The following is a 15486-nucleotide window of genomic DNA, read 5'->3' as shown; positions in this document are numbered from 1 at the left end:
TCTATCTATCTATTTATCTATCTATAAAAGGATAGTAGGCAGGGGTCTGCAAAGTGAGGGGTCATGAGGGAGGAAAGAGCCCCTTCAGGAGAAGGAGGCTGCCGTTGTGTGAATTAGATGAGGAAACAAGATGAACAAGATCTGTTAACTCAGGTGGGGGGGGGGAAAGAAAGACAGAGGGGAAGAGTGTGTGGAGGAGAGAGAAAGAGAGAGAGAGAGGGAGAGAAAGAAGGTAGGGAGAGAAAGAAGGAAGGGCAAGGGACGGGCCCAAGCCTGTCAGTGGCCTGAGGGGAATGAGTGACCATGGCAGCGCCTATTGGCAGCAAGGTTGGGCCCAGTCAACCACTGCTGCTGTGGAGCTACTGAGGCCATTGGCAGAGGGAGGCAGGCAGGCAAGGGACAGGCCCAGGCCTGTCAACGGCCTTAAGGGAACGAGCGGCCATGGTGGTGGTGGCAGCGAGGAAGGGCCCAGTAAACTGCTGCTGGTCCTGTGGGGAGGAGCAGGAGCAGGGAGTCCTCTGGGGATAGGAGGCTGCAGCTTGGCCAATGGGCACCAGCAATGCTGCAGCCACAAACACAAGGGGAGAGGGGGATAGAGTAAAGGGATGGAGGAGTGACCAAGTGTGGTGAGGGGGATGAAAGCAACCGGATGAGGAGAAGGAGCAGGAGTGTGGCTTAGGTGAGGGTGGAGAGATCTCTGAGGTGAGGGGGGCAGTGGCAGGGGTTGAGGAGAGCAATCTACTAACATGCAGATGCTTGGCTCGGGTTAAGCTAGTTTAAATTAATTTGTTAAAAAGTAGAACTTTCCTCAAGTGCTAGAAAGATAAATGCTAAGATAATCTTAGTTATTATAGTCAATGCCATTCTGATTTCTGTGCTAAAGGAATTCTCTCAGGATATGTCAAATACACAGCTTCACACAGAAGGAAATATCTCTGTAGGTCATTTCCTTCTATGTGAAGCTGTGCATTTTTAACTGTTTGTTTATTATTATGATTTATTCATATACAATGAATAAGCCTTTGGAGTCAGGTGGTATATAAATTAGATAGATAGATAGATATCCCAGAAACTAATGAGTCATTCCTTAAATCTACCATATAACCATCCATATAGCTGTTAACGAACTATAATCCTATTAAACCAATTTATACATGTTTACACATAAGTAAGTCCAACTGAATTAAGTAAAGCTTTCTGCCAAGTTAATGGATACAGGTTGCACTGTAAGACACCTTTTTGAGTAGCCCAGTTTAAAAAGCCAAGGACCACCAACAGACTATGTGGTCTTGCATATACAGTAATTTGTTCTATGTTTTTAATCATTAATCTAATCTATATATGTTGTTCAATATATGTGAGGGGAAATACCATCAATGTTGCATTTCAAATACATTTTTCTTAACACAAGTGATTTGGGATACGTATATTTCTCCAAATCTATATCACATATTCCCTGAAATATGTATAACTAGCTCATTGGAAACAAATTGGCAGGGACATTTAAATTCATAATTAAATCTTTCCTGGAAGTCCCTTAACATTTGTTTAGGATATCTTTTCAAATGATGTTCTCAGCAAGCCATATTTTCTTACCAATACACTCAACATACAGTATTTCAGGTATGAAACCAGGGTGGGTTCATATCAGGGTTAGGGTTGTCATCATCTATTCTCATTATGCCATCTTGATAAGTTATTGATTTATTGACTGACTGATTGAGTGACTGATTGATTGATTGATTGATTGATTAAGTGCTATCAAGTCGGTGTCGACTCTTAGCGACCACGTAGATAGATTCTCTCCTGGATAATCCGTCTTCAACTTGGCCTTTAGATTAATGTATCATTAATCTAAGTTATTCATGTATCATTAATGTCTGTATAAGATACTGTCATTCAGTGATATTGCTAGATACTCATAGAGTGATATTATCCATTTTGATCCACTTGTACATTTTAAAATACATTTAAGATGTAAGTTATGTTTTTTTTCCCAGTCTGTAAAAATATTAGTTGCATGGATTTGTGTTTTGGTATAATCATGCTCTTCTTTTCAAAAGATAAGCTTAAGAATTTCAAGGGCACTTCATGTTGACTAGCATAATAATTATAATTGTGGATCTATGAACAACCGAGTCATTGTGAGTTCTACCTGCATGGATGGGAAAGCAGAAGCTCCCCAGGAACATATGTTTATTTGTTGACCATGATAGTGTCAGACATCCTTACATAGGTTGCATCAATGCACATCTTCCCATCCATATTGCAGTACAAACACGCATCCCTGTACAATGTCTAGGGATGTGCACAAATTGATTTTTTAAATTCGATTTGTGCCCATAACAAATCACCCCTGATTTGTTTTGTGTCCAAATCTCCCCCCCCCAATCACCCGAGATTCTATTTGTATTTGCTTTGATTTGATTCAATGGACCACAGGGGTAATTTGTTTTGTCTCCAAATCACCCGAGTCGGCTAGATTCGGGTACAAATTGATTTCTACCTGAATCAATTTGCACATCCCTAATAATGTCTGTACCACTGCTTATGGTTTTTCCATGTGTAGTCATATGCAGCACTTTGTTGTACACAAGCAGTTCTAGACTGGAATCAAAGACTGCCCGCAACACTGCTGCCCGCAAGATTTTTCAATCACTGAAAAATTTCAATCACTGAAACCACTTTTCTTTTTATAGCCTCTACGTGACCTTTCAAATAAAATACATGCATCTAATATAGAACGAAATGTTTTGTTGCTGAAGAGCTTTGGGAACATAAGGCACCCAGTTGTCCTGAAACATATCAAGCCATTTTTGCCAGATTATGCAGATGAAAGATGTCCTTCTAAGCATTCACGCAGAGTTCATCATATTGCTTTACGGGCTCTAGGAAACGTGGCCAAGAATGACCCAAAACAGGTAAGTAAAACCCGCTTTTAAAAAATTCAATATCATTCTGAAGTCCTTAAACATATTTTTCAAACTCTTAATTGTGATATAGCATATTTCTTTTACACAGGACAGTTGTATTACATTAGATCAAATTCAGAATTGTCCAGAAAAATGCACAATATATTTGATCAGTTTATATGCCATCCTGCAATGAGCAATTGAAGCAATAACTCATTTTACCATGTTATATGATTATACTGTTTTATCATCTGACAACCCTTATAAAAATGCCATAATAATGAAAACAACAAGAGTGATTGCTTCAGTTGCTCACTGAAGGATGGGGTGTGTGTGTGTGTGTGTGTGTGTACGTACATGCATGCATACACATACTAGTAAAATGGGCTTTAATACTTCTTGTTTTGAGCATGTACTACTGTTGCTGCCAAAAATCCCTAAAAAGACAAATTCTGGGAAATTGAATGAGATAGATAAAGGAAGATCTCTAGTGCAAAAATTTTCATGTTTTTCTATTTCTTAATAGAAAAACAAGTTTTGTGAAACTCCAACACAGATAAAAATCCAGTGAACTGAAAATACAGTTTTTTTCTTCATTACTCTGTGAAAGTCCAGACGTCCTGTCTGTAAAAGTACCCAAGAAAACTGCCAAAGTTGTTCAGAAGGCATCATATCCAATGCTTTTCCATTGGGAAGGTTTTCCTGCATTTTCTGGGAATTTTATTATTATTATTTTTCCGGGGAGTGGGTGGTATTTTTCTGGTACTCTGGACAAGTCTGGAACCTACCTACCAAATGGCATGCTTCTATCTTTTGTCGTTTGGTCTGGGAATTTCATGTCAGTGCATGAGTGAGTGAGGCCAAAGCAGATTTATAGATATCGATACAAATTTATCAAACAGATTAATAGTATATTTGTTGTAAAAACAAGTGAGATCAAACATCAGGTTAAAAGCAGAAATAAGACAAATGCTGAAATTAAATCAGATTTCAAAAGCCTGGGAAAAATGGAATGCCATTAACCTGGAACCAAAAAGCAAAATAAAATAAAATAAAAGTAGGTGCAGTTTGATAAATGAAGTAAAACTACCAAAAAGACCCTTTCTCCCATCACACCCACTTCAGCTTAGACTGCAACTGTATCCAAGAATGGCCACCTGTACCTAATAAAGAGAGACTTTGAAAACCTCTTGAAAACCTATACCTATTATTTTATAATAAAGAGGTATTTTTGCACAAAACTGAGATGGATAGCTAATTCCTAAGAAGACAGAAATAAAACACAAAAGGATCTTGATAAAATGAAAAACTACTTGAAACTAATGTGAAAATCAAAAGAGACAAATGTAAAATTTTGCATTTAGGGCCACAAAATCAACTGTACAGCTATAGGATAAGGGATGTCTGACTTGGCAATAGCACATGTGAAATCCAGCCTGCATTGCTCTCCGTCACAACCTGAATAGGAGTCAGCAGAGCACGAGCCAACTGTAATGCAGCTGCAAGAAAGACTGTAGAGACTAGATTGCATCATTGCATTAACTGAGCCATCGTTTCCAAGTCATAAGAAGTGATTGTTTATCTAGTCAAACCTCATCTGGAGTACTGTGTTCAGTTCTGGATGCTACACTTTAAGAAGGATATAGAAAAATCAGAATAATTTCAGAAGTGGGCAACGAACATAGGTAGTAATATGGAAAACAAGCCCTTTGAGGAAAGGTTAAAGGAACTGAGTATGTTTAGCCTAGAAGAAAGAAGACTGAAGGCATTTGAACAATGTTGTCATGTATCCCCAAATACATGAAGAGCTGTCACATAGAAAAGAACGTGTTTTTTCCCAGAGGCAGGGCTAGCTTCACAAGATTTGTTTTAGGTTCAACAACAAAAAAACCAAAACCAATTACAGTCAGAATAGTTTGGCAATGGGGACAATTACCATGGGGTAAGTGGGAGACCTCTTTCACTGGCTCCTTCTGACTCTGATTCGATTAGTTAATAAAGCCCCAATCCATATTGTTACACTAATGTGTGACTTTTTAAAAAACCAACACACACTCAACATGGCAAACCCCTGAAGTAGCTTTTAATACAGCATGGGAGTGGAGTGCTGTTGTTCAAAGAACAACAACGATGAGTGTGTACAAGTCTCTTGTTCTCTGAATTGTGAGATAAACTATCAAAGATAATTGTGGCAGGGAGAAAAACAAAAGGACAAATGATACATCGGTTATTTTCTTTAGGATGCACAACATATTATGCTTCAAATGTTCCTGAACCGCAACTGTCATCCTCTGGACCGAATGACTGCTGCTTCCATATTTCTGGAACACAGATTCACTCGTTCTATGCTTATACCCTTGGTTGATGCTCTGAAAGAAGAACGCAACATGCAAGTGAAAAATTTTGTCAGGACTAACCTATTGGCACTGACTGAAAGCAAAGCTTCATTTTGCCGAGATATGTAAGCCTGAACCTTGACTTTCCTTAAAAGAGTGGGAGGGGCACATACAGCAAACAGCAAAAGTAAAATATGAATATTTTTGGATATATGATTTTTTTTAGGTTTCCTTTCATCAGAATGGCTCTTAAAGGCTTGTCCTCAGAACCTCTCCTACAACCCTTTCTATTCAGCCGTGTTTTCCTCTTCAAAGCAGTCAAAGGTAAGAGATATGTTTTTCGAACCAATATTTATTCCTTTCAGCAGAACAGTGACTTAAAAATTATATAGGAAATCTTATATTGTAAGAATGAACTGTTTGCTTTGTGAACTAGAAGAAAAATTTATGATGTGCACATCTATAGCTTAGCTTAGCAAGCTAGCATCTCAGCATCAATAACAAATATCTTTCCCAATAATTTAGCAGTAGGGATGTGCCCCAAATAGATTTTGCATTTTTCTTCTTAGTTCAAAATGAAACACAGATGGCTGCAATGTTTCATCGAAACAGTGGCCAATGCCTGCTGTTTTGAAAGAACAAACTCGAAACGTTTTGCGTGTTTTGGCCACAGGGAACAATGGGGAACCTCAAAACACTTAGCTCTTAGGGACACCAAAGTAGGTTGGGCGGTAGGGCATTATGGGTATTACTTAGTGCCCAACCCACAAAAGAAATGTGCAAGCCAGTGATCTTTAACGATTTTTAACCTTTCCCCAAAACCCACAAAGGATCCATTGGAGCACCCATCATGCCCTAACACATAACCCACTTTGGTGTGTTTCATATTTTCCCATTGTTCCCTTTGGCTGGAAAAAGCTGCACTCACAGAGTGCACACATGTCTTGCATTGCAATTTGTGATGCATTTTGCAACCCTGCCTTGGAAAACACTGCAGAATCACACAGTAAAAGGCAATCTTCCCTCCCAACGCAGAACACACATTTCAAACACAGTCCAAAAATGGCCAAAAAAGAACCATGGATCCAGAATTCACTGCCAGCCACAGTGGCTGCACTGCAGTAACGTCATTAGCACAAGTTGTGACTGTTCACAAAATTATGGCTCCTTACTTCCTAGCATTGCAACAGCTGCCACAGGAGCACCCCTAGCAGCAAGCATGGCCATAAGCTCAACTAGAGCAACTTCAGCCACATTTTGATTGAGTACACCTTGCAATGCAGATTACAGAGCAGAGCAGTGCAGAGCAGTGGGTGAAGCACAAGTTAGACTCCAGTCCAGCCCTAGACACAGCAAGACAGCCTTGGTCAGTCTGATGGATGATCTCTACCAAAGAATGGACAGAGGGAGTGTGACTGTTGGTTAGGGCAGAGCAGACCAGAGCAGTGAGTGAGTCTAAAGGCCAGACATGGAACTGATCACAGCAATCACCAAGAAATATCAGAGAGAGAGAGAGAGAGCTGCCACTGCTGTCAATTTCTCACCACAACTCTATCTCACAAACAAAACAAATCACAACTCAAGGAAGGAAGGCACCCAAGTTTTGCCTCTGTTGATCTGAGATCTAGCAAAACCAGATAGTTATAACAGCAATAGCCCAGCATGTTATATTCAGTGCTGAGAAAAGTAAACCACAAAGGCAAACCTTCCTTCCTCCTCACCTGATGTATCCTCTTCTTCAAGAGAGGCGGGCACCATCTAAGGGCTCTCTCTGCCTCCCAGTCTCATTGAATACATTTTGAAATTCCTTCCTTTTGTGTTTCCCCCTCCCTCCTCCCTTCCCCCGAGTCAATGGGGCCACAGTTGCTCATTGGATTTGTATGATAACAAGACAACCAAGAAGCAAGGAGATCACAAGCCAATCAGAAGCCAATGCCAGAAAACCAATCAGCAAGGGGAAAACAGGCCTCAAAAATGGCGCTCAGAACATTTTGATCAAAACTGTGTTCTGTTCCAAGCTTGAAACAGGCCCTTTATTCAAAAGGTGTTCTGTTTTGAGCTCAAAACACTCAAAACGGCCTGTTCTGAGTTGAAACATTTTGTCATTGAAATGTTTTGCACAACCCTATTTAGCAATTAAGTGTCATCTGGATGAAGAAGTATACTGCATTGCTTAAACTAATTAGGTGAACAATGATGTTAAAAGGAATCTAAGGAATGTTTCACTTGCTCATGATAGATCACATTCCCTCACCTTTTAGGTGTCCATGCATGAATCCAATACATTGACCATTAAGGCCTTTAGTCTATCACTCTAAACAACAACTGGCTGCTGCTTAACTCACTGGATGACATCCAGACTAACATGCTGCATAGTACTACTCAGGAAATAGTCTAAAGGACTACTACATTCCAATAGGACTTGTTTTAGTACAGCGCTGCACAACTTTCAGCTCCCATGAAACAAATTTCTTCTTATCTCTGAAGCAATGTTGTAAGCAGAGGCCTTGGGCAAAAAAGGCAGCAACTCCAAAAGACATGTAGAAGAGTATAATCTCTGTATTATAGACATTAACAATTGCACTGTTAATTCTCACCCTGGCTTAGTTGTGGAGAAGCAACTGAGACAACTAATGAGAAAACCGTGTGATATCATCTGAAGTGTGTACACAGCACTGGGTTCCTTTGCTTCATCATCCACCTCTTAAAAAATTCTCCCTTGGAGCTCCAGTTGGAGCCTTGAAAGGGGATGGCATTGTTCAAGTGAAAGATTTTTTAAAATCATCTACGTCCCAATGCTGGCTTATAACAGAATATTATTAAAATGCTTAAGAAGTAAGACTCTGCCTCCTTAGGAGTCAATTATCTCCCAAACCTTTCAATTTCTAGAATAACATTCTGCCTCTAAGTTGCTTTGTTTTTTCTAAAACTCTGATAGCTAGTGCATCCAATCTTTAAGTGTAGAGGAACAAAACATACACCTTCTGACTAAACTCTACACAAGAGTCTAGAGCATTCCACATGTTCCAGAAGCAATTAGTAATACTGGAAAAACATAGCAGAGGATCAGCAGTGTGTTTCCAATTTTACTAAGCACTTCCAAAATGCAGGGTGCACTCTGGACTTAACCCTCTGGAGCAACAGTACAAGTGCAGGAAGGCAGCAGGAGTTGCATGAGGTACAGTGCAGCTGCATGCCCACACACCCTACTCACAGGCACACTTGGTTAGTCATGTACCACAAGCCAGAACCTTTGCCCCTTTCCGTGATGTCTGAATCCACCAATGTCAAGTGGAAAATGCCAAGTTGAGATTGTTAGTCAGGATGTCAGCTACAATTTGCTTAGTATTTACTTAGTACATAGGAACAACCTAGGAGGTTAGGAAGCTGCCTTATACCAAGACAGACCATTGGTCCAACTAACTCTGTATTGTCTACCTAGACTGGCAGCGGCTTCTCCAAGGTTGCAGGGAGTGTCTCTCAATCTTGGAGATGCCCTATCTTGGAGAGGCTAGGGAGGCAACTTGGAGCACTCTACAAGCATGCAGATGCTCTTCCCAGAGTGGCCCCACCCACTGAGGGGACTATCTTACAATGCTCACACATGTCTCCCATTCCAATGCAAACCAGGGCAGACCCTGCTTAGCAAAGGGGACAATTCAAGACCAGCTCTTCTCCCTACTTACTTAGTTCTTTCTTACCTAGTGCTTACATTTGACATTGCAACATTTATTACTAGACATGTTAAGCTTCATAGGAGTAATTTGATACTCCAATCTATAGCTTGGCATCTGTCCTTAACGCAACATGTATATCACCTCTCTAAATTAATTAGCATTGATGTTTCCCTATACTTTCTCTTATCCCAACCATTATGTTATATAAAACAGTGCTTGGTAGTTGCATCTTGTAGAAATTTGACACAGCATATGATTAGATAAATAATTATGAAAATTTGAATAATAATAGGTGGAGATTTTAATATTGTCTGCTATTTCATATGAATATATGAAAGTACAGGGAGTTGGGCCCTCTAACCCAGGATTACACATGGCATCAGTTCTACATACAGTTCTACAAAGAGTCATGTAGAATTCTTTCCCCACTCTGATATCTAATTTTTTTAAGTGGAGTTATGAAGAAATCTTTGACCTTCTGCCTGCAAAGCATGTTTTCTACCATTTTGCTGTGCTCCTCTGAAACCTTTTAAGATCCTGCTTGCCTTTCCCCCAAAAGACTGTGGGATCTGAGAACACAACCACAAGTACAAATCACTGCATCACAGAAGTGCATATTTGCTGCTGTAGTTTTACAATGGGAATGTGGAGAAACTGACTGAGAAAATCTTCCAAATATTTGAAATTCTCCTTCAAATATCACTTTGGAGTAATGTAGGTTTACAGCTGTTTTTATACTGTACATACAGTCTGGCTTATTCATAAGATGCTATAATTACATTAAGCAATAAGACAATTTAAATACATATTTGACAGTCTGAAGAACTAATCAGATTTAAATGTGTCTTGTTATCTGTCTTTTTCAGATATCCCCAGAGTTGGTGTGGAAAAGAAGTTTGAGGTCATGAATGATGGAGGGATTGCATTTTTAAGGGGCAACACAAGGGCAATTATCGGTGACAACACCCTTCCTCTTGTGGACGTAAGTGGGAATTTGTAGCATTAATCTCTTATTTCTCTCCATAAGTGGCTGCCTGCAGATAGTAATGGGCTGGGTGAGAAATAATAAATTGAAGCTGAATCCAAACACGACAGAGATGATAATTTTATTTGTTTATTTATTTTTCAATTTCTATATGCCTTTCATTAAAATAATCTCAAGGCGGTCTACGAAACATTCAACAGTATAAAACCATAAAAACTACACAAGAATTAAAATGAAATATAAAAATACAAATCTAATTAAAGTTTTAAAAACATGTACAATATAACCATAAGATACAAAGCAGCAGCAAACAAAACATTCATTTAAAAGCCTGTGTAAAAAGCCAAGATTTTACTTGCTTTCTAAAAACTGTGATGGAGACTGGGGAACAGAGGCTCACCAGGAGAGCATTCCAACATCTGGGGGCAATGACTGAAAAGGCCCTGCCCCACGTACACAACAGGTGAGCCTCCCTCATTGTTGGCACATGGAGCAGGTCCACCCCGATGACTCCGTCAAGTGGGCAGAAGTCCTTGGGAGCAGGCGGTCCCTCAAATATCCAGGGCCCAAACCATTTAGGGCTTTACACCTCAACAGCAGTTAGTAATAAGATTGCTGCTACAGAGTGGTGGTGGGGAGAATATCCATAGAGCTGGCACTGCTGTTTTCCCTTGAGTCTTGGCTTGTGGGTTTTATCATGAAATTGTGCATCTCTACCAGCACCTTGAATTGGACCTGGAAGATTGGCAGCCAATGTAGCTCTTTCAAAATGGGGGTAATATGGTCCCAACAGGCAGCTCCAGATAATATCCTAGCTGCCGCATTTTGCACAAACTGCAGTTTCCAAATATTCTTCAAAGGCAGTCCCACATAGAGTGCATTACAGTAATCCAGTCGTGAGGTGACTAAAGCATGGGTAACAGTGGCCAGATCTGTCTTCTCAAGAAAGGGGCACAGCTGGCGCATTAGCTGAAGCTGTGCAAAGGCACCCCTGGTCACCATCTCCACCTGAACTTCCAAAAGCAGAGCCAGGTCCAGCAGTACCCCCAAGCTGTGTACTTGCTCTTTCAAGGGGAGTGCAACCCCACCTAGAACTGGTAGAATCTCCTCATCCTGATTGGCTCTCCTACTGACCAACAGTACCTCCAGCTTACCTGGATTCAATTTCAGTTTGTTAGCCCACATCCAACCTCCAGTCCACAATTCAGGATGTCCACTGCCTCCCTAGCATCAGGTGACAAGGAGAGATAGAGCTGAGTGTCACCTGCATATTGCTGACAACTCAGTCCAAGCCCCAGATGACCTCTCCCAGTGGTTTCATGTAGATGTTAAACAGCATGGGGGACAAAACCGTACTCTGTGGTACCCCACAGGCCACGGAGCTGAGCAGTAGTCTCCCAGCACCACCTTCTGGACCCTTCCTCCAGGAAAGGACCAAAGCCACTCCAAAACAGTGCCTCCATCCCTATACTCGAGAGGCGGTCCAGAAGGATACCACGGTCGATGGTATCGAATGCTGTTGCAAGGTCCAGCAGAATCAACAGGGATGCACTCCCCCTGTCTAACTCCCTGAATAGGTCATCCACTAGAGTGACCAAGGTAGTTTCAGTCCCATATCCAGGACAGAAGCCAGATTGGAAAGGATCTAGATAATCCATATCATCCTTTGTGTGTGTGTACTTGACATGGAATTAATTTTGGGCCGCCTGCCTCTTTTGCCAACCTACCAACCAAACAGGCCAGGGGATTTTGCTGCTAAGTGCTGGACTTCAACTGTGGGGTGAGGAAACTTCATGATTATGCATTACTGAAGGAGCTGGAAGGCATTGCTGGAGGAACTAGGGAGTGGGAGAGCACAAGATCTGGGGTGGCCAAGATACAGTGCTGCGCTCCATCCTTATTTCTGCTTTAACCTTGTCTTTTCGGTCATTTTCATGGGCTCTGGAACCAAACCTCACCCTCCCCACCATTAATTCCAAATTCAGTCCAAATGACTTAAGATTTCATTATCTGCGGTTTGTTATTCAAGGTTGTAGGCTAGAACGCAACCCTCGTGAATAACAAGGGCCACCTCTAGTAGGAACATCATTCTATATTCTCACATCTCAGGAAAATATAATCTTTCATTCTAATAATGGATAGCTAGCCTTTGTTTAGTACATTCTAACTCATACTTAAGTAAAAGGAGTCCATGGATTGGATTAAGGTGAACAAGCTGAAATTAAATCTGGACAAGGCCAGGAAGCCCAATGATTCAGAACTGAGTTGTTTCCTAGCCGTAGATGGGATTGCACTCCCCTTGAAAGTGAAGGTTTGCAGCTTGGAAGTACTCCTGGACCCAGCCTTACTCCTGGATAGCTAGGTATTGGCTGTGGCCAGGGGTGTGCTTGCCTAACTTCAGCCGATACACCAACTGCACCCATTTCTGATTCGGATGGACCTGACTACAGTTGTCTATACTTGCTACTGTTCATATTGACTACTGCAATGTGCTCTATGTGAGACCACCATGGCAGACCCTTCAGAAACTTCAGCGGGTACAGACTGCAGCAGCAAAAGCCTTGACAAAGAGTCAAGATGTTCTAATAATCACATCATGCTGCTGCTCTACTAGCTGCACTGGCCACCAGGGCATTTCCAGACATAATTCAGTTTTGAGCGTTAGAATCAGTTACAGCTTAGAGTCAAGTTCACAAAGGGTTTCAGTATACTAAATACAATTTATATATATATATATATATATATAAAAATCTGTTAATTGATTAAAATCAATACTCTAATTTATATAAAATATAGAAACTCTTTTTGCAATTATCTTTTTCTTTACTACACAGATGACTCTAGCCATTGAAAATTTGCCCCATAAACCACCTGTTGCAGGAGGATATGTGAAAATATTGGACAAAGAAATTTTATATGGGACTGCAATCCAGAACCTTTATCAGGTACTATGGGATTTATATTTTTAAAAAACAGTTTCTTTGTTGCTTTTTTTCCTTTTTCTTGTTTAAACTCTTAAACATTCATGCTTTGATAACCTTTAACACATTTTGTTATATATTTATTAATTTATTACATTTTTATACTACCGAACCCAAATGACTGTAGATCTAACTTTCACCAGCAATAGTTACTACCTGATCGCAGGCTTTTCCCTGGGAGACAATCTCTGACATGGAGTGTGTATTATACAAGTTATTTTTGTTTAAACAGGCCAAATCTATCATTGCAGGCACGTGATGGGCAAGAATGGATTAAATATCTCACAACTCCTATATCAAGTAATGGTCCCCTTAAGCTGACAAAGCATTTGCTGCCATCAGAAGTCACTCTTGTTTGGCCTTCATGTACAGGATTCACTCTGGCAGTTGGCATGGTTGTTGCTTCTCAGACAAAAGCGGAATGGAGAGGTAAGGCAAATCTCAGGCTAACTAACTAGGCTCTATTTCTAGTGACTAACTAGGCTCTATTTCTGAGTTTCGTCATGAGACTGTTAGTACTTAATGAAAGTGGTACAGAAGACTGTAAAATGTGAAATGGCCCTGGAACTGTAACCAGAAGCACACTTTCTTATAAGTAATTCGCACTGAATTTAATGTGACTCGATTTCAGACATGTATAGGATCAGGACACTTTTGTGACAAGCTATGTAATCCTGTTAGCATTTTCAGAAAATCTGACACAGATGTTCTGAACCAGAGATAAAAGTTTTCCCTAAGGTTGTCCAAAACTGTGGACAAACACTGAGCATGTCAAGTTTAATTTACCTAACATCTTTATAACACACAACCTTTTCTGACTTTTCCTCCTCTACCTTTGCAAGGAAGAAGAAACTTATTTATATACAAAATAATAGTATGCTACAATCCATTTCTTTGTTGATTTTTAACAGTTGATTCAAGTATTACTCCTCGGCCAACATCAGATTCTACAATGTCTGACTTGATTAATGCCAACATTAAAATGCGTGTCAAGGGTAATCTAAGGTAAATAAAATGACCAAGTACATAAAATCACCAGCTGCAATGCAACTGGTGCACATCACCTGAGTGGTGAGAAATGTTTAACAAATAGTTGTGAATTCACCTTATTTGTTTTATATTTTAAGGTCAGACAACATTATGAAAGTTACAACAGGAGTCAATATGCCTCAGTGTCAGGTTTCTTTGGAGACGTATGCCACATTTACTGCAAATGTCCCTCTTGATTTTAATACTGCTCTCAATATTAAGGAACAAAAGTTTGAACTTCAAGTTCCACCATGTAATCAGAAAAAAGAAATAATTTCTCTAAGGTAAGTGGGAATCACTGCTGTCTCCCTAGACAGCTGATATATTTCAGTACACACATGTATTTTAAGATGAGCCCTCATCTTTTTGCTTAGTTGTTGTATATTATCTGGCATCATTGGCTTATTTTAATTAAATACTCCAATCAAAACAATGCAGGTGTAAATTCTAAATATATTGAACTCTCTTTTAAGTCAGTTTTAAATTTTTAAAACACACGAGTTATATAGAACACATTTGGGCCGCATTTGCATGTAATATGAAACTGGAGGTTGATAAACCCACGGTTTCAATTTCAAACCATTAATCGCATTGCAGGCATTCTTTCAACTGCAATCCAGCAACCTCTGATCGCTGAAGCCGATCCAAAAAAGCTCCATAGTATTTGCATTGCCAGACTGTGGACAAAGTGTCAGAATGTCACAACAACGGCTGCGATTGGCCACAATCTTAAAGGGGGCATGCCAAGCATGATCATGCCTTTTCAGAACAGTCCGCCCACCCTCAGCATGGAAAGGGGATTTAAATTCCTTTAAATGCCATGCCATGAGAATGCTTCTTCTGACAGCAATTGCACTGCTGCCCTCCTAAAAGCCCTGCAACAAAACTGTTCCGCACAAGCATGATTTTTTCGAGGGGTCTTGTGGGGGCACTATTTTCCTGTTTTAGGAAAATAGGGAAGGGAACATGATGACCTCCTAGGAGGGGATATGTGTATGTAGGAGGGGATATGTATATGAGGAGGGGCAAAGGATACTGGGGGGGTCTGTCCATCGTGACCTAGGATGCTCATCAAGAGTTCAACCTGGCAAAGCAGTCCATGCAGACCAAACCACTGGCAGCTCGTTGCCAGTGGGCTTGCACTCTCGTTAGAGGGCCAGTCTGCTGGGGAGGGCCATTGGGTTAAACACCCTAGGTCTTTTGTTGGACTGTGTGCTCATGAATTTCACGCAGTCAGCAAAGGGGGCCCTACGTGTGTGCGGGCCCCACTCTCTCTGATTAAAGATAAAACCTTTGCACTGCAATCCCCTCTTCACTGGGAAGCCTTACATGCACTCAAAGGAGGTTTTGATGCTCCATGTGTCGGAGCCTAGCTTTACGTATGAACAGGGGAACAGTAAAAATTCCCAGGTTTGGTCCAGCATTGCGCTGTATGCAGATCTGCCACTGTGGAGAATTGTGGGAGAGTGGATCCCTGATTTCTAGCAACCCCAGGAAAGCAGGGTCACCATTTCAGGGCATAAGGAAGGGTACACATGCCCACATGGGCGAATGGAGTGGCAAGGG

At 40.7% G+C, this 15486-nt stretch overlaps 1 protein-coding gene across 1 annotated transcript in view; it reads left to right on the top strand.

Moving 5' to 3' along the window:
• LOC128321998 (vitellogenin-1-like) overlaps positions 1-15486 on the top strand; it is a 68071-nt gene that overhangs the window by 20369 nt on the left and 32216 nt on the right. Inside the window, exons 12-19 of the mRNA XM_053242650.1 lie at positions 2700-2921; positions 5153-5373; positions 5475-5572; positions 9792-9907; positions 12745-12855; positions 13143-13320; positions 13803-13896; positions 14019-14204. Of these exons, the coding sequence (XP_053098625.1) occupies positions 2700-2921; positions 5153-5373; positions 5475-5572; positions 9792-9907; positions 12745-12855; positions 13143-13320; positions 13803-13896; positions 14019-14204 (1226 nt within the window). The remainder of the gene's footprint in view (positions 1-2699; positions 2922-5152; positions 5374-5474; positions 5573-9791; positions 9908-12744; positions 12856-13142; positions 13321-13802; positions 13897-14018; positions 14205-15486) is intronic.

The sequence above is a fragment of the Hemicordylus capensis genome, chromosome 4 (genome assembly GCF_027244095.1).
Source record: "Hemicordylus capensis ecotype Gifberg chromosome 4, rHemCap1.1.pri, whole genome shotgun sequence".
Lineage (NCBI taxonomy): Eukaryota > Metazoa > Chordata > Lepidosauria > Squamata > Cordylidae > Hemicordylus > Hemicordylus capensis.
The sequence above is the reverse complement of the archived record's forward strand: the minus strand, read 5'-3'. Positions and strand labels throughout refer to the sequence as shown.